This window comes from Moschus berezovskii, chromosome 10 (genome assembly GCF_049115385.1).
Source record: "Moschus berezovskii isolate FMDL1 chromosome 10, NW_MosBer_1.0, whole genome shotgun sequence".
In the NCBI taxonomy this organism is placed as follows: domain Eukaryota; kingdom Metazoa; phylum Chordata; class Mammalia; order Artiodactyla; family Moschidae; genus Moschus; species Moschus berezovskii.
In genome coordinates this window covers 46552899-46571374 of record NC_142469.1, presented here as the reverse complement: position 1 = coordinate 46571374, position 18476 = coordinate 46552899, and the positions used below count along the sequence as shown (strand labels likewise).

General features: G+C 40.6%; 1 protein-coding gene across 1 annotated transcript in view; it reads left to right on the top strand.

Moving 5' to 3' along the window:
* The window catches only part of LOC129561121 (uncharacterized), a 183306-nt gene that overhangs the window by 3771 nt on the left and 161059 nt on the right, over nucleotides 1-18476 (top strand). Inside the window, 4 exon segments of the mRNA XM_055433524.2 lie at nucleotides 6624-6737; nucleotides 9126-9320; nucleotides 10756-10909; nucleotides 12206-12363. Of these exon segments, the coding sequence (XP_055289499.2) occupies nucleotides 6624-6737; nucleotides 9126-9320; nucleotides 10756-10909; nucleotides 12206-12363 (621 nt within the window).

Sequence of the window (18476 nt, the reverse complement as noted above, 5' to 3'; positions counted from 1 at the left end):
GACATAGGCCAAAATGTTAGTAACTGCTGTCTTTGAATGGCAAGACAATGAATTTCTTTTTTTTGCATTTATGCATTTTCTAAATTTTTTATAATAGAAATTATTTTTAAAAATTTAAAATTTTTCTAAAATTAAAAAAATTTTTATAATAAGTATGTACTGTTTAGATTTTAAAAATTCATTGTTCTTTACTCTTGTATTTTGAGTTACAACCTCACTATGCATACAAAGTAGATTATTAGCAACTAACGAATAAGTAATAAGTTAGCAATTAACTAACTAATAAGTAAATTACAAAGAAACAAAACTATTCAGATTTTGTTTGCAAGTCAAACTTATGTCATTATTTTCATCCAGGATTCTCTTTCCCTAATATTTCTGGCACTCTTTATTCCTTTGTGTGTATCAGCGTTTCTCGTAGGAGAGAAGAGGAGGGGAAGTTGAAGGTTGGAGATGCTTGGCAAGACAGTTTTGGCTGTCACAATTTGGGGAGGGGAGTGGGTTGCTACTGGCTTCTAGTGAGTAGAGGCCAGGGATGCTGCTAAACATCCTGCAATGCACAGAACCACCCCTTCACTGCAAAGAATTATTCAGTCCCAAACATCAATAGTGCAGAGGCTGAAAAAGTTTCAGTTCAGTTCAGTCGCTCAGTCGTGTCCAGCTCTTTGCGACCCCGTGGACAGCAGCACACCAGGCCTCCCTGTCTATTACCAACTCCCAGAGCTTGCTCGAACTCATGTCCATAGAGTCACTGATGCCATCCAACCAATCTCATCCTCTGCCGTCCCCTTCTCCTCCTGCCTTCAATCTTTCCCAGCATCAGGGTCTTTTCCAATGAGTCAATTTTTCACATCAGGTGGCCAAAGTGTTGAAGTTTCAACTTTAGCATCAGTCCTTCCAATGAACACCCAGGACTGATCTCCTTTAGGATGGACTGGTTGGATCTCCTTGCAGTCCAAGGGACTCTCAAGAGTCTTCTCCAACACACTTCAAAAGCATCAATTCTTCGGCACTCAGCTTTCTTTATAGTCCAACTCTCACATCCATACATGACCACTGGAAAAACCATAATTTTGACTAAATGGGCAAAAGCTTTGAAAAAGCATGGTAGAATCCAAGTTTACATATGTTATCATTTATCTTCTGCCTAAAGAACTTAATTTAACATTTCTTGTAGAACAGATGTGCCAGGGACAAATTCTCTCGGTATTTGTTTGAAAAAAAAAAAGTCTTTGTTTGCCTTCATTTTAGAAAGGTATATTTGTTCAATATGGTATTCTAGGCTGATATTTTTTCCCTTTTATCTCTTTAAATGTGTTGCTCTACTGTCTTCTGGCTTGCATTGTTTCCATTTCCTAATACTTTTTATTCTTTTGTTCTCTGGTTGCTTTTAAGATTTTCTCTTAATGGTTTTAAGCTATTTGATTACGATGTTCCTTGATGAGGTTTTCTTTGTGTTTCTCTTGCTTGGAGCTGTTTGAACTTCTTGGATTGTGATTTTATCATTTTCATCAATTAAAATTTTTTTCAACTGTTATTTTTCCAAATGTATTTTATATCCCTACTCGTCCTTTTGGGACTGCAGTGACATATATGGTTCATTCGTGCATGCTTCAGTCGTGTCTGCTCTGCACTCCATTGACTGCAGCCTGCCAAGCTCCTCCGTCCATGGGATTCTCCAGGCAAGAATACTGAAGTGGGTTGCCATGCCCTCCTCCAGGGGATCCTCCCAACCCAGGGATCAAACCTGTGTCTCTTACATCTACCTGCATTGGCAGGTGGGTTCTTTACCACTAGCATCACTTGAGAAGCCTGATATATATGTTAAAGTACTTTATATCTTCCATAAGTCACTGAGGCTCTGTTAAATTTTTCTGTCTTTTCTCCCTCCAGTGCTTCATTTTGTATAGTTTCTATTGCTATATCTTCAAGTTTACTAACCATTTCTTCTGCACTGTCTAATCTGCTGCTACTCCTATTGTTCAGTTGTCTGACTCTTTGTGATCCCTTGGTCTGTAGCTTGCCAGGCTTCCCTGTCCTTCACTATCTCCTGAGTTTGCTCAGACTCATGTCCTTTGTCCGTGATGCCATCCAACCATCTCATCCTCTGTCGCCCCCTTCCCCTCCTATCCTAAATCTTTCCCAGAATCATGGTCTTTTCCAATGAGTCAACTCTTCCCATCAGGTGTGCAAAGTATTGGAGTTTCAGCTTCAGCATCAGTCCTTCCAATGAATATTCAGGACTGATTTCCTTTGGGATTGGCTGGATTGATCGCCTTTCTGTCCAAGGGACTCTCAAGAGGCTTCTCCAGCACCACAATTTGAAAGCATTGATTCTTCTGCACTCAGCCTTCTTTATGGTCCAACTCTCACATCTATACATGACTACTGGAAAAACCATGGCATTAACTATGTGTATATAGCAAAGTGATATCTCAGCTTTTTAATGTGCTGTCTAGGTTTGTCATAACTTTCTTTCCAAGGAGCAAGCATCTTTTAATTTCATGGCTACAGTCACCACAGTTTGTTGTGACCCATGTAGTCAAAGGCTTTGGCATAGTCAATGAAGCAGAAATGCTTTCTCCATGATCCAGCGGATGTTGGCAATTTGATCTCTGGTGCCTTTTCTAAAACCTGCTTGAACATCTGGAAGTTCACGATTCACATATTGCTGAAGCCTGGCTTGGAGAATTTTGAGCATGGCTTTACTAGCGTGTGAGATGAGTGCAATTGTGCGGTAGTTTGAGCATTCTTTGGCATTGCCTTTCTTTGAGATTGGAATGAAGGCTGACCTTTTCCAGTCCTGTGGCCACTGCTGACTTTTCCAAATTTGCTGGCATATTGAGTGCAGCACTTTCACAGCATCATCTTTCATGATTTGAAATAGTTCAACTGGAATTCCATCACCGCCACTAGCTTTGTTCGTAGTGATGCTTTCTAAGGCCCACTTAACTTCATATTCCAAGATGGCTGGCTCTAGGTAATGATCATGCCATTGTGATTATCTCAGTCGTGAAGATCTTTTTTGTACAGTTCTTCTGTGTATTGTTGCCACCTCTTCTTAATATCATCTGCTTCTGTTAGGTCCATATCATTTCTGTCCTTTATCGAGCCCATCTTTGCATGAAATGTTCCCTTGGTATCTCTAATTTTCTTGAAGAGATCTCTTGTTTTTCCTATTCTGTTGTTTTCCTCTATTTCTTTGCATTGATCGCTGAGGAAGGATTTCTTTTCTCTCCTTCCTATTCTTTGGAACTCTGCATTCAGATGCTTATCTCTTTCCTTTTCTCCTTTGCTTTTCGCTTCTCTTCTTTTCACAGCTATTTGTAAGGCCTCCTCAGACAGCCATTTTTCTTTTTTGCATTTCTTTTCCATGGGGATGGTCTTGGTCCCTGTCTCCTGTACAATGTCACGAACCTCCATCCATAGTTCATCAGGCACTCTATCAGGTCTAGTCCCTTAAATCTATTTCTCACTTCCATTGTATAATCATAAGGGATTTGATTTAGGTCATATCTGAATGGTCTAGTGGTTTTCCCTACTTTCTTCAATTTCAGTCTGAATTTGGCAATAAGGAGTTCATGATCTGAGCCACAGTCAGCTCCTGGTCTTGTTTTTGCTAACTGTATACAGCTTCTCCATCTTTGGCTGCAAAGAATATAATCAATCTGATTTCGCTGTTGACCATCTGGTGATGTCCATGTGTAGAGTCTTCTCTTGTGTTGTTGGAAGAGGGTGTTTGCTATGACCAGTGTGCTAAACTCTATTAGCCTTTGCCCTGCTTCATTCCGTACTCCAAGGCCAAATTTGCCTGTTACTCCAGGTGTTTCTTGACTTCCTACTTTTGCATTCCAGTCCCCTATAATGAAATGTGACAAGTTGACTCACTGGAAAAGACTCTGATGCTGGGAGGGATTGGGGGTGGGAGGAGACGGGGACGACAGAGAATGAGATGGCTGGATGGCATCACCGACTCGATGGACATGAGTTTGAGTGAACTCCGGGAGTTGGTGATGGACAGGGAGGCCTGGCGTGCCGTGATTCATGGGGTCGCAAAGAGTCAGACATGACTGAGCAACTGAACTGAACTGAACTGAACTGACAGTCACCATCTGCATTGATTTTGGAGCTCAAAAAAATAAAATCTGTCACTGTTTCCATTATTTCCCCATCTGTTTGACATGAAGTGATGGGACCAGATGCCATGATCTTAGTTTTCTGAATGTTGAGTTTTATGCCAGGTTTTCACTCTCCTCTTTTACCCTGATTAAGAGGCTCTTTAATTCCTCTTCACCTTCTGCCATTAGAGTGATATCATCTGCATATCTGAGGTTGTTGATATTTCTCCTGGCAATCTTGATTCCAGCTTGTGATTCATCCCACCCAGCATTTAGCATGATGTACTCTGCATATAATTTAAGTCAGCAGTGTGATAAATTACAGCCTTGATCTATTTCTTTCCCAATTTTGAATCAGTCCATTGTTCTATGTCTAGTTCTAATCTGCTGTTAATCCTATCCAATTAATTTTTTATTTCATATATTGTAGTCTTCATTTCTAGAAGTTCTATTTAACTTTTTAAAATATTTTTCATTTCTCTATTATGTTCACATTTTCCTTTCAATTCTTGAACATACTGAGCATAGTGATAAAAACTTTTTTAAAGTCCTTGTTTGCTAATTTCATCACCAGTGCCATTTCTGGGCCTGTGTCTCTTCATTAATTTTTCTCCTTCTTATGGGTCATATTTTTCTGCTTCTTTTCATGTCTAGTAATATTTCCTAGAGGCTGGGCATTGCAGTTTTACATTGCTGAATGCTGATTTTTTTTATATTCCTTGGGGGCGGGAGGAGAAGGGGACGACAGAATGAGATGGCTGGATGGCATCACCGACTCGATGGACATGAGTTTGAGTGAACTCCGGGAGTTGGTGATGGACAGGGAGGCCTGGCATGCTGTGATTCATGGGGTCGCAAAGAGTCAGACACGACTGAGCGACTGAACTGAACTGAACTGAAGGATGTTATACTTCATTCTAGCAGGCAATTAAGTTATAGATCAGTTTCACACTTACAAGGCTTGGTCTTGAAGCTTTGCTGGAGCAGGTTTAGAGTAACTTTTACTCCAGACATAGTTTATTCTTCTTACTAAATTGTCACCCCTTTTGTGTCTCTGCTGAATGCCCTACGTATTTAGTGAGGACTCTTCACTCTGCCAGATTGAAACGTGAACATCTCCTAGTTCTGTTTGAACTCTGAGAAATGTTAGTTTACAATTCTCTAGTTTGCTATTCTTTGCATAGCTTCAGGGAGTTCCACCCTCTGCATGCAGTGCTTAATAGTCAGCAAACAACTCAGAAATCTGTGTAGGTTTCTGGAGCCCTTTTTCTGCATAACTTTCTCCTCTCCATTACTCTGCCCTGCAAACTCCAGCTGACTCAACGTCCCAAACTTGATTTCTCTATCCTGAACTCAAGAGAGACCATCATGCTCTGCTTTCCTATTCTGGTTCAAAAACTGCCTTCTTCAGACAGAAAACCAGAGGTCATTTCATTTGTTTCCTTTCTCTCAAGGACAAGAGTCCTGCATTGCCTGTTGTTCCGTGTCAGAAAACAGTTGCCTTGTGTAATTTGCCCTATTTTCTAATTGTTTATGATGGAAGGGTGCATCTGATCCTACTTATTCTATCATAGCAGTATTATTTTTATCAGAAATAAAATTTTTATATTGGCTTATTTGAGGAAACAGTGTCAGACTTTATTTTTGGGGGGCTCCAAAATCACTGCAAATGCTGACTGCAGCCATGAAATTAAAAGACGCTTACTCCTTGGAAGGAAAGTTATGACCAACCTAGATAGCATATTAAAAAGCAGAGACATTACTTTGCCAACCAAGGTCTGTCTAGTCAAGGCTATGGTTTTTTCAGTGGTCATGTATGGATGTGAAAGTTGGACTGTGAAGAAAGCTGATTGCCGAAGAAATGATGCTTTTGAACTGTGGTGTTGGAGAAAACTCTTGCGAGTCCCTTGGACTGCAAGGAGATCCAACCAGTCCGTTCTAAAGGAGATCAATCCTGGGTGTTCATTGGAAGGACTGATGCTGAAGCTGAAACTCCAATACTTTGGCCACCTCATGCGACAAGTTGACTCACTGGAAAAGACTCTGATGCTGGGAGGGATTGGGGGCAGGAGGAGAAGGGGACGACAAAGAATGAGATGGCTGGATGGCATCACCGACTCAATGGACATGAGTTTGAGTGAACTCCAGGAGGGACAGGCAGGCCTGGCGTGCTGTGATTCATGGGGTCGCAAAGAGTCGGATGTGACTGAGCGACTGAACTGAACTGAACTGAATCCAGTCTTCCCATGGTGCAGTTGGTAAAGAACCCGCCTGCCAATGCAGGAGATATGGGTTCAATCCCTGGGGTCGGAAGATCCCCTGGAGGAGGAAATGGCAACCCACTCCAGTATTCTTGCCTGGAGAATCCCATGGACAGGGGAGCCTGGCGGGCTACAGTCCATTGGGTCACAAAGAGTCAGTCATGACTGAGAACACCCTTCCTTCCTTCCTTCCTTCCTATTATAATTGTATTCTAGTTAATTTTTGTTGTTGTTGTTGTTAAAGCATTATACAGAGAGAATTACCCAGCTGGCCCAGAGTAAATATTTACACATGCTTAGGTGGAAGAGATTTTGCCATCACAGTAAGATCATGGAGCAACTTTATCCTTTTTACAAGGTAGGAAACCCATGAACAGAATCTATGGGCTATTTTCTATAATGAAACAAAATGACCATTAAGCTTGTCAATGCTATTATTTAGTCATCATGCCTGTACATTATATCTCTAGACTTATTCATGCTACATCATTGGAGAAGGAAATGGCAACCCACTCCAGTGTTCTTGCCTGGAGAATCCCAGGGACGGGGGAGCCTGGTGGGCTTCCGTCTATGGGGTCACACAGAGTTGGACACGACTGAAGTGACTTAGCAGTAGCAGCAGCATTCATGCTACATAAACTATAAGTAAACATCTCCCCTTTTTGGCCAACATTTCCCCTTTTTCCCTAAGCCCCAGCCCCTGGTTACTCCTGTTCTATTGTCTGCTTCTCTGAGTTCGACTTCTATTTTTTTTTTTTAAGACTCCACAGAAAAGGGATACCACACAGTATTTGTCTTTTTCTCTGGCCTATTCCATTTAGCATAATGTCCTCCAGATTTATTCATGTAATTACAAATATTAGGATTCCCCTCCTTTTCGTGGCTGAATAATATTCCATTATATGTTTATACCACATTTTGTTTATCCATTCATCCATCAACAGACCCTTAGGTTTTCATATCTTGACTATTATGAATAATGCTGCAATGGAATGTTAAAATACAGATATCGCTTTAAAATACTGATTTTGTTTTCTTTGACTATATACCCAAAAATGGGATTGCTGGGTCATACTGTAGTTCTGTATTTTTAATTTTTATTTTTAATTGGAGGATAATTACTTTATAATATTGTGTTGGTTTCTGCCATACAACAATAATCAGATATAAGTATACATATATCCCCTCCCTTGGGAGCCTCCCTCCCAGCCCCTCGTCTCACTCCTCTAGGTCATCCCAGAGTACCGGACCGAGTTCCCTGTGTTATACAGCAACTTCCTACTAGCTATCTGTTTTAAACATGGCAATGTATGTTTCAGTGCTAATCTCTCAATTCATCCCACCTTCTCCTTCCCCCACTATGTCCACAAATCCATTCTCTATGTTTTTGTTTTTATTCCTGCTCTGCAAATATTTTCATCAGTCCCATTTTTCTAGATTCCGTATATAAATATATGCGTTAATATATGATATTTTTTTTCTTTCTGATTTAGTTCACACTGTACAACAGATTTTAAGTTTGTCCTCCTCAGTTAAACTGACTCAAATTTGTTCCTTTTTTAATTGGTTGAGGAATATTCCATTGCATATTTGTACCACAACTGCTTTACCCATTCATCTGTCGATGCACCTTTAGGTTACTTCCATGTCCTGGCTATTGTAAATAGTGCTGCAATGAACATTGGTGTATATGTGTCTCTTTAAATTATGGTTTTTTTCAGGATATATGCCTAGTAGTGGGATTGCTGGGTCATATGGTACTTTTACTCCTAGTTTTTAAAGAAATATCCATACTTTTCTCCATAATGGCTGTTATCAGTATGGCAGTTCTATTTTTAATTTTTTGAGAAATTTCTATACTGTTTTCATATTATCATTAGATGCACCAGTTTACATCTCCACAAACAATATATCTTGTCAGTGTTTTAAGTGGTGTGAGAGTTGGACTGTGAAGAAGGCTGACCGCCGAAGAATCGATGCTTTTGAACTGTGGTGTTGGAGAAGACTCTTGAGAGTCCCTTATACTGCAAGGAGATCCAACCAGTCCATTCTAGAGGAGATCAATCCTGGATGTTCATTGGAAGGACTGATGCTAAAGCTGAAACTGCAATACTTTGGCCACCTCATGCGACGAGTTGACTCACTGGAAAAGACTCTGATGCTGGGAAAGGTTGGGGGCGGGAGGAGAAGGGGACGACAGAGAATGAGATGGCTGGATGGCATCACCGACTCTGTGGACATGAGTTTGAGTGAACTCTGGGAGTTGGTGATGGACAGGGAGGCCTGGCGTGCTGTGATTCATGGGGTCGCGGAGAGTCGGACACGACTGAGCGACTGAACTGAACTGAACTGAAAGATGGGAAAGAAACTAATGGATGCCCTTACTTGCCATTTCTCCCTGTGGCAGAAGATAATGGTACTATTTTTAAGAATGAGATTTGAGGGTGGCTTTATATTATAGAAAATTTATTTTTCTTCATAGGCTATAGCTAAAAAGTCTAAGAAGCCAACTCCAGTTACTAAATTTCCTTATGCACTGACTCTTTGCTAGGGTCAGTTTCCTTCAAAGTTGTGAGAATATGACTGATCACTGTCCTTATCAGTCAAATTCAAAATATGAGAGTTTTAATATTACAAGAGCTTCTTATTTGGCTCCAAACAGTAATACACTATACTTGGAAGCAAATGATACAAAGAATAAAGCTTGAAAATCATCAACTTCTGTCTTGGTATCTCTCTTAAACAGAAACAAGTTGTCTACATTATGCAGGAATACAATGATGCTCTTCAGAGAGCTGATCGATTGTCTGTTGCACGAGAAAACTTCCTTATGGGAAAAAAGAATCCTCCTAACTTAGTGACACAGGAAGACCTGACTATTTATACAAATTGGTTAGTGTGTCACCTACACTCACTCAAGATTATTCACCACTATGTGCAGGTACGTGAAACAGTTATATTGTGATACATTGCCTTTCCACGATGGTCAGGACATTGTTTTCTTCACACCTGTCACCTAATTTGGGGTTGTCAGTTTCTGTATTCCATCTGCCTTACAAACGACAGGAAAATAATGGGTCACTAGCTTTTTTTTTTTTTCTGAGACCTTTGAAACTATTTTTCTTTTGAAACCTTGCTGTAATGAAAGGTTTGGCTTTCCCGAAGATGTCTCTGTTACACTACTTTGTATTCACTGTATGATTTCTTGTTTTCAGCCTCTTGTTCTGGATTTATGCTCTCTAATGTCGATCCACTTTTTTTATTCAGCAACCTCTGCTGCTGCTGCTGCTAAGTCACTTCAGTCGTGTCCGACTCTGTGTGACCCCATAGACGGAAGCCGACCAGGCTCCGCCGTCCCTGGGATTCTCCAGGCAAGAACACTGGAGTGGGTTGCCATTTCCTTCTCCAATGTGTGAAAGTGAAAAGTGAAAGTGAAGTCGCTCAGTCGTGTCCGACCCTTAGCGACCCCACGGACTGCAGCCTACCAGGCTCCTCCATCCATGGGATTTTCTAGGCAAGAGTACTGGAGTGGCTTGCCATTGCCTTCTCCGCAGCAACCTCTAGTGAGGGTCTAATTTATGCCAGGGACATATCCTGGGCCAATGGAGGTATATAATCTTTGCTGACGGTGAGGGACAGGGAGGCCTGGTGTGCTGTAACCCATGGGTTCCCAAAGAGTGGGATGTGACTTGGTGACTGAACAGCAGCAACAAAATGTGGGTCACAGGATGATAGGAAAAAGGACAAGTAAATAGTCAACTTAAATACAATGTGATGACTATAATCACAGATTAAAGAGAGTCACAGAGGAGTGGGCCTACTGCAAGATACAGGCATCAGAAAGGAGTGATGTGACCACCTTCTGTTTCAGAAAGACTGCTGTTTTGCCACCTAATTTTTTGTTACTCCACTACACCTCATCTTAGTGATACCACCAACGATGACTCCCGGCCATCATCCTGACGTCATCCCTTCCCTAATCAGTCACTGTGGGGTCTACCTCTGAATCATCTTTCCTCTGTCCCATGGCATAGTAATGATCTGCTCCAAAGTCCTGGTCCCCCACTAAACTCTGACCTCTTTGAATTTGGTCCATGTCTTACTTATTTTTGTATCTCTGGCACCTCACACGATGCCCTGCTCATTATGGGTCATTGATCAAGGTAGGCCTGACTGGTTGTTAAGGTCACTTAGAGTTGGTGACAACACAAGGTCCCTAGCTCCAGATTTAACCCCTCATGATTGAGCAGATTACCGAGGCCCACCTCCACCTCCTTCCTCCTCTATCAAACCAAAGGGCTGCTCCTGAAACAAAGTCTGGAAGCTTCTTTGAGAACTGTATTGACCTGTGGCCCCTTGATTGTCCCCTTCTGTAGGCCCTCCAGTATTTACCCATCTCCAAAGCTCTGAGTGTAGCTGTTGACGAAGTCCCTGAGGTTGGTCAGGAAAATGAAAAGGTTCCTGTTGATGACACTGACCCTAACATCCAGTGTTCTGCATCTCAAGACTCTGTGAATGCCAGTGTTTCAGGTAAGAAGTCTTCTTTCCCCTTGGGAAATGTGGAGAAAAGATTGTGATTTTGCATGTGTGCACCTGAAATTTTTCTATGTACCAAAAAATTATATCTTTAAAAAAAAATTGGCCATGCCATGCAGTCTATAGGATCTTAGTTCCCTGACCAGGGATCAAACTTGGGCCCCGGTGGTGAAAGTACCAAATCCTAACCACTGGACTGCCAGGGAATTCCCAAAAGTTTTACCTTCTTATTTAACAAGTTTTAATCTAATATTTTCTGGTGGAAAAAAATAACAACACTTCTCTTAGAAATTATTATCTCCATCTTTATAGCTATACAATTAAGAGAGGGGGAAGAAGCAATAAACTTGAAGTTGGGGGTACTGGGCTCTAGGCCTATTCTGTTATGGCCTCACTGTGAGCCTACATGTTTAAGTCATTTCATCTCCTTGGGCCTCAATTTATTGATCTCCAAAATAAACCTTTTAGATGAAGTGATCGCTAAGGTCACCTTCATTTTTTTCCCCAGGGTTGAAAACTTTTCATTTCTTTTTTTTTTTTAACACCAAAAACATTTTGTATTAGGGTATAGCCAATTAACAATGTTGTGATAGTTTCAGGTGAACAGTGAAGAGACTTAGCCATACATATACATGTATCCATTCTCCCCCCAATCCCCCTCCCATCCAGGCTGTCACATAACATTGAGCAGAGTCCCTTCATTTTTAATTTTACATGATCTTTAAAGACTTCCCTTATCTGAATCAATTTAATAGTCTTCTTACCCTTACCTTATGTTACAGATGACTTAGAAATCTGATCAGGTTTTTACTGTGAGTGATGAATTTACTAGTTGCACCTGGAGAGGGAGCCAACCCAGCTGTGGGGAATCAGAGAAGGTATCTCAATTGGGAAGTCAAATCTGGGTGCTTAGATATGAGTAAGAGTGAGCCAGGCGAAAGGAGGTGAAGGTTCTCAGCTTCTCCTGATTTGTTTGTTAACTTGTAAGTCATATTCTTTGTCTACCCCAAAGGACTACAGGTAGTTCTGTTCTCACTGAGTCATTCCCCAAAGGGTCTGTTGGGTTTCTCCTGCAGGCTACGAGAAGGGGGAGTCCTGGCTACCTCCCCCAGAAAATGAGCACTAGGAGTTTGTCAGAGAGGCCTGGCTGAGAAGGCTAGGCATGGAGCAGAATGGCCGTCACCATCCATGGAAGAGGCCCTGACTCCAGTTTTCTCAAAGGACGCTCCTTTTTTCCCTCTGAGACTGGTATTCATTGGTGTTAATGCTCTTGATTTTGGATATTTTCAGGGCCAATGAGTACAGAAACTGCTTTCGTTCTGCCGCAACACACAGCAGAAACAGAAGACTTGAAACCTCAGCTGAGGCTTCTGCTCTCCCATTTCAGTATCTCATATGACGTGGAAGAGCTGAGGGATGCTTCTAAGGAGACAGAACTTTTTGCCTTGGTACTTGATGGATTCTTTCTTAATGCAAATATAGGTGTTCATGAAAGAAAATACTAGTATCTGCCACAAAGTTGGATATTCACACTGCCACAATTGTTTCTAGAGTGATAAAATATAATAGTAATAGGTGAGATTTAGACTAGCAGTTGAACTTTCTCTCTGTTAGAATTTCGAAACCCTTGAATATCCAACACAGAGGGATTGTAGGATTATTTTTCTGCAGAATTTAAAGAAAATGGTAGCTTGCAGTCCATAATAGGTGATGTAAACATAGCCAAGATTTGGCATTTTTTAATTTAATTTAATTTTTTTTATTGGAGGCTAATTACTTTACAATAGTATATTGGTTGGTTTTGCCATACATTGACATGAATCTGCCCTGGGTGTACATGCGTTCCCCATCTTGAACCCCCCTCCCACATCCCTCCCCATCCCATTCCTCTGGTTCATCCCAGTGCACCAGCCCCGAGCATCCTGTATCATGCATTGAGCCTGGACTGGTCATTCATTTCACATATGATAATGTACATGTTTCAATGCCATTCTCCCATATCATCGAACCCTCACCTTCTCCCACAAAATCCCAAAGACTGTACTATACACCTGTGTCTCTTTTGCTGTCTCGTATACAGGGTTAAGGTTACCATCTTTCAAAATTCCATATATATGCGTTAGTATACTGCATTGGAATGCAAAAGTAGGAAGATAAGAAACACCGGGAGTAACAGGTAAATTTGGCCTTGGAGCACGAAATGAAGCAGGGCAAAGGCTAATAGAGTTTTTCCAAGAGAACACACTGGTCATAGCAAACACCCTCTTCCAACAACACAAGAGAAGACTCTACACATGGACATCACCAGATGGTCAACACCGAAATCAGATTGATTATATTCTTTGCAGCCAAAGATGGAGAAGCTGTATACAGTTAGCAAAAACAAGACCAGGAGCTGACTGTGGCTCAGATCATGAACTCCTTATTGCCAAATTCAGACTGAAATTGAAGAAAGTAGGGAAAACCATTAGACCATTCAGATATGACCTCAATCAAATCCCTTATGATTATACAGTGGAAGTAAGAAATAGATTTAAGGGTCTAGATCTCATAGATAGAGTGCCTGATGAACTCTGGACGGAGGTTCGTGACATTGTACAGGAGACAGGGACCAAGACCATCCCCATGGAAAAGAAATGCAAAAGAGCAAAATGGCTGTCTGAGGAGGTCTTACAAATAGCTGTGAAAAGAAGAGAAGCGAAAAGCGAAGGAGAAAAGGAAATATATAAGCATCTGAATGCAGAGTTCCAAAGAATAGCAAGGAGAGATAAGAAATCCTTCCTCAGTGATCAATGCAAAGAAATAGAGGAAAACAACAGAATAGGAAAAACAAGAGATCTCTTCACGAAAATTAGAGATATCAAGGGAACATTTCATGCAAAGATGGGCTCAATAAAGGACGGAAATGGTATGGACCTAATAGAAGCAGAAAATATTAGGAAGAGGTGGCAAGAATACACAGAAGAACTGTACAAAAAAGATTTTCATGACAAAGATAATCACGATGGCGTGGTCACTCACCTGGAACTAGACATCTTGGAATGTGAAGTCAAATGGGCCTTAGAAAGCATCACTACGAACAAAGCTAGTGGAGGCGATGGAATTCCAATTGAGCTATTTCAAATCCTGAAAGATGAGGCTGTGAAAGTGCTGCACTCAACATGCCAGCAAATTTGGAAACCTCAGCAGTGGCCACAGGACTGGAAAAGGTCAGTCTTCATTCCAATCCCAAAGAAAGGGAATGCCAAAGAATGCTCAAACTACCGCACAATTGCACTCATCTCACACGCTAGTAAAGCCATGCTCAAAATTCTCCAAGCCAGGCTTCAGCAATATGTGAATCGTGAACTTCCAGATGTTCAAGCAGGTTTTAGAAAAGGCAGAGGCACCAGAGATCAAATTGCCAACATCCGCTGGATCATGAAGAAAGAAAGAGAGTTCCAGAAAAACATCTATTTCTGCTTCATTGACTATGCCAAAGCCTTTGACCGTATGGATCACAAGAAACTGTGGAACATTCTGAAAGAGATGGGAATCCCAGACCACGTGACCCGCCTCTTGAGAAACCTGTATGCAGGTCAGGAAGCAACAGTTAGAACTGGACATGGAACAACAGACTGGTTCCAAATAGGAAAAGGAGTACGTCAAGGTTGTATATTGTCACCCTGCTTATTTAACTCATATGCAGAGTACATCATGAGGAATGCTGGGCTGGAAGAAGCACAAACTGGAATCAAGATTGCTGGGAGAAATATCAATAACCTCAGATATGCAGATGACACCACCCTTATGGCAGAAAGTGAAGAGGAACTCAAAGGCCTCTTGATGAAAGTGAAAGAGGAGAGTGAAAAGGTTGGCTTGAAGCTCAACATTCAGAAAACTAAGATCATGGCATCTGGTCCCATCACTTCATGGGAAATAGATGGGGAAACAGTGGAAACCGTGTCAGACTTTATTTTTTTGGGCTCCAAAATCACTGTGGATGCTGACTGCAGCCATGAAATTAAAAGACGCTTACTCCTTACTCCTTGGAAGGAAGGTTATGACCAACCTAGATAGCATATTAAAAAGCAGAGACATTACTTTGCCCACCAAGGTCCGTCTAGTCAAGGCTATGGTTTTTCCCGTGGTCATGTATGGATGTGAGGGTTGGACTGTGAAGAAAGCTGATCGCCGAAGAATTGATGCTTTTGAACTGTGGTGCTGGAGAAGACTCTTGAGAGTTCCTTGGACTGCAAGGAGATCCAACCAGTCCATTCTAAAGGAGATGAGTCCTGGGTGTTCATTGGAAGGACTGATGCTAAAGCTGAAACTCCAATACTTTGGCCACCTCATGCGACGAGTTGACTCACTGGAAAAGAGTCTGATGCTAGGAGGGATTGGGGGTAGGAGGAGATGGGGATGACAGAGAATGAGATGGCTGGATGGCATCACCGACTCGATGGACGAGTTTGAGTGAACTCTGGGAGTTGGTGATGGACAGGGAGGCCTGGCATGCTGTGGTTCATAGGGTCACAAAGAGTCGTACACGACTGAGCGACTGAACTGAACTGAACTGAACTGATGTACATGTCTTTTGTTTCCTTAGGTAGATATATTCCTAAGTATTTAATTCTTTTCATTGCAACAGTGAATGGAATAGTTTCCTTAATTTCTCTATTTTCTCATTATTAGTGTATAGGAATGCAAGGGATTTCTGTGTGTTGATTTTATATCCTGCAACTTTACTGTATTCATTGATTAGCTCTAGTAGTTTTCTGGTAGAGTCTTTAGGGTTTTCTGTGTAGAGGATCATGTCATCAGCGAACAGTGAAAGTTTTACTTCTTCTTTTCCAATATGGATTCCCTTTATGTCTTTTTCTGCTCTGATTGTTGTGGCCAAAACTTCCAGAACTATGTTGAACAGTAAGTGAGAGTGGGCACCCTTGTCTTGTTCCTGACTTTAGGGGAAATGCTTTCAGTTTTTCACCATTGAGGATAATGTTTGCTGTGGGTTTGTTATATATAGCTTTTATTATGTTGAGGTATGTCCCTTCTATTCCCATCTTCTGGAGGGTTTTTATCATAAATGGATGTTGAATTTTGTCAAAGGCTTTCTCTGCATCTATTGAGATAATCATGTGATTTTTATTTTTCAGTTTGTTAATGTGGTGTATTATGTTGATTGATTTGCGGATATTGAAGAATCCTTGCATTCCTGGGATAAAGCCCACTTGGTCATGATGTATGATCTTAATGTGTTGTTGGATTCTGATTGCTAGAATTTTGTTAAGGATTTTTGCATCTATGTTCATCAGTGATATTGGCCTGTAGTTTTCTTTTTTTGTGGGATCTTTACCAGGTTTTGGGATTAGGGTGATGGTGGCCTCATAGAATGAGTTTGGAAGTTTCCCTTCCTCAGCAATTTTCTGGAAGAGTTTGACTAGAATAGGTGTTAGCTCTTCTCTAAATTTTTGAGAATTTAGCTGTGAAGCCGTCTGGACCTGGGCTTTTGTTTGCTGATAGATTTCTGATTACAGTTTCAATTTCCATGCTTCTGATGGGTCTGTTCACATTTTCTATTTCTTCCTGGTTCAGCTCTGGAAAGTTGTACTTTTCTAAGAATTTGTCCATTTCTTCCAAGTTATCCATTTTATTGCAATACAATTGCTGATAGTATTCTCTAATAATCCTTTGTATTTCTGTGTTGTCGGTTGTGATCTGTCCATTTTCATTTCTAATTTTATTGATTTGGTTCTTCTCCCTTTGTTTCTTGATGAGTCTGGCTAGTGGTTTGTCAATTTTATTTACCCTCTCAAAGAACCAGCTTTTGGCTTTGTTGATTTTTGCTATGGTCTCTTTTATTTCTTTTGCATTTTTTTCTGCCCTAATTTTTAAGATTTCTTTCCTTCTACTTACCCTGGGGTTCTTCATTTATTCCTTTTCTAGTTTCTTTAGATGTAGAGTTAGGTTATTTAATTGACTTTTTTCTTCTTTCTTGAGGTGTGCCTGTATTGCTATGAACCTTCCCCTTAGCACTGCTTTTACAGTGTCCCAGAGGTTTTGGGTTGTTTTGTTTTCATTTTCATTCATTTCTATGCATATTTTGATTTCTCTTTTGATTTCTTCTATGATTTGTTAGTTATTCAGCAGTGTCTTGTTCAGCCTCCATACGTTGGCATTTTTAATAGTTTTTCTCCTGTAATTGAGATCTAGTCTTACTGCATTGTGGTCAGAAAAGATGCTTGGAATGATTTCAATTTTTTTGAATTTACCAAGGCTAGATTTATGGCCCAGGATGTGATCTATCCTGGAAAAGGTTCCGTGTGCACTTGAGAAAAAGGTGAAATTCATTGTTTTGGGGTGAAATGTCCTATAGAGATCTATTAGGTCTAGCTGGCCTATTGTATCATTTAAAGTTTGTGTTTCCTTGTTGATTTTCTGTTTGGTTGATCTATCCATAGGTGTGAGTGGGTTATTAAAATTTCCCATTTTTATTGTGTTGTTGTTATTAATTTCCCCTTTCATACTTGTTAGTAATTGTCTTTACATATTGCGGTGCTCCTATGTTGGGTGCATAAATATTTAGAATTGTTATATCTTCTTCTTGGATTGAGGCTTTGATCATTATGTAGTTTCCTTCTTTGTCTCTTTTCACAGACTTTGTTTTAAAATCTATTTTATCTGATATGAGTATTGCTACTCCTGCTTTCATTTGGTCTCTATTTGCATGGAATATCTTTTTCCAGCCCCTCACTTTCAGCCTGTATGTGTCCCTCTCTCTTGTAGACAACATATATGGGGGTCTTGTTTTTGTATCCATTCAGCCAGCCTTTGTCTTTTGGTTGGGGCATTCAACCCATTTATGTTTAAGGTGATTATGGATAAGTATGATCCCATTGCCATTTTCTTTATTGCTTTGGGTTTGAGTTTATATACCCTTTCTGTGTTTCCTGTCTAGAGAAGATCCTTTAGTATTTGTTGGAGAGCTGGTTTGGTGATGCTGAATTCTCTCAGCTTTTGCTTGTTTGTAAAGCTTTTGATTTCTCCTTCATATTTGAATGAGATCCTTGCTGGGTACAGTAATCTGGGCTGTAGCTTACTTTCTTTCATCACTTTAAATATGTCCTGCCATTCCCTCCTGGCCTGAAGAGTTTCTTTTGAAAGATCAGCTGTTATCCTTATGGGAATCCCCTTGTGTGTTATTTGTTGCTTTTCCCTTGCTGCTTTTAATATTTGTTCTTTGTGTTTGATCTTTGTTAATTTGATTAATATGTGTCTTGGAGTATTTCGCCTTGGGTTTATCCTGTTAGGGACTCTGGGTTTCTTGGACTTGGGTGATTATTTCCTTCCCCATTTTAGGGAAGTTTTCAACTACTATCTCCTCAAGTATTCTCTCATGGTCTTTCTTTTTGTCTTCTTCTTCTGGGACTCCTATGATTCGAATGTTGGGGCATTTAACATTGTCCCAGAGGTCTCTAATATTTTCCTCATTTCTTTTAATTCGTTTTTCTTTTTTCCTCTCTGTTTCATTTATTTCTACAATTCTATCTTCTAGCTCACTTATCCTGTCTTCTGCCTC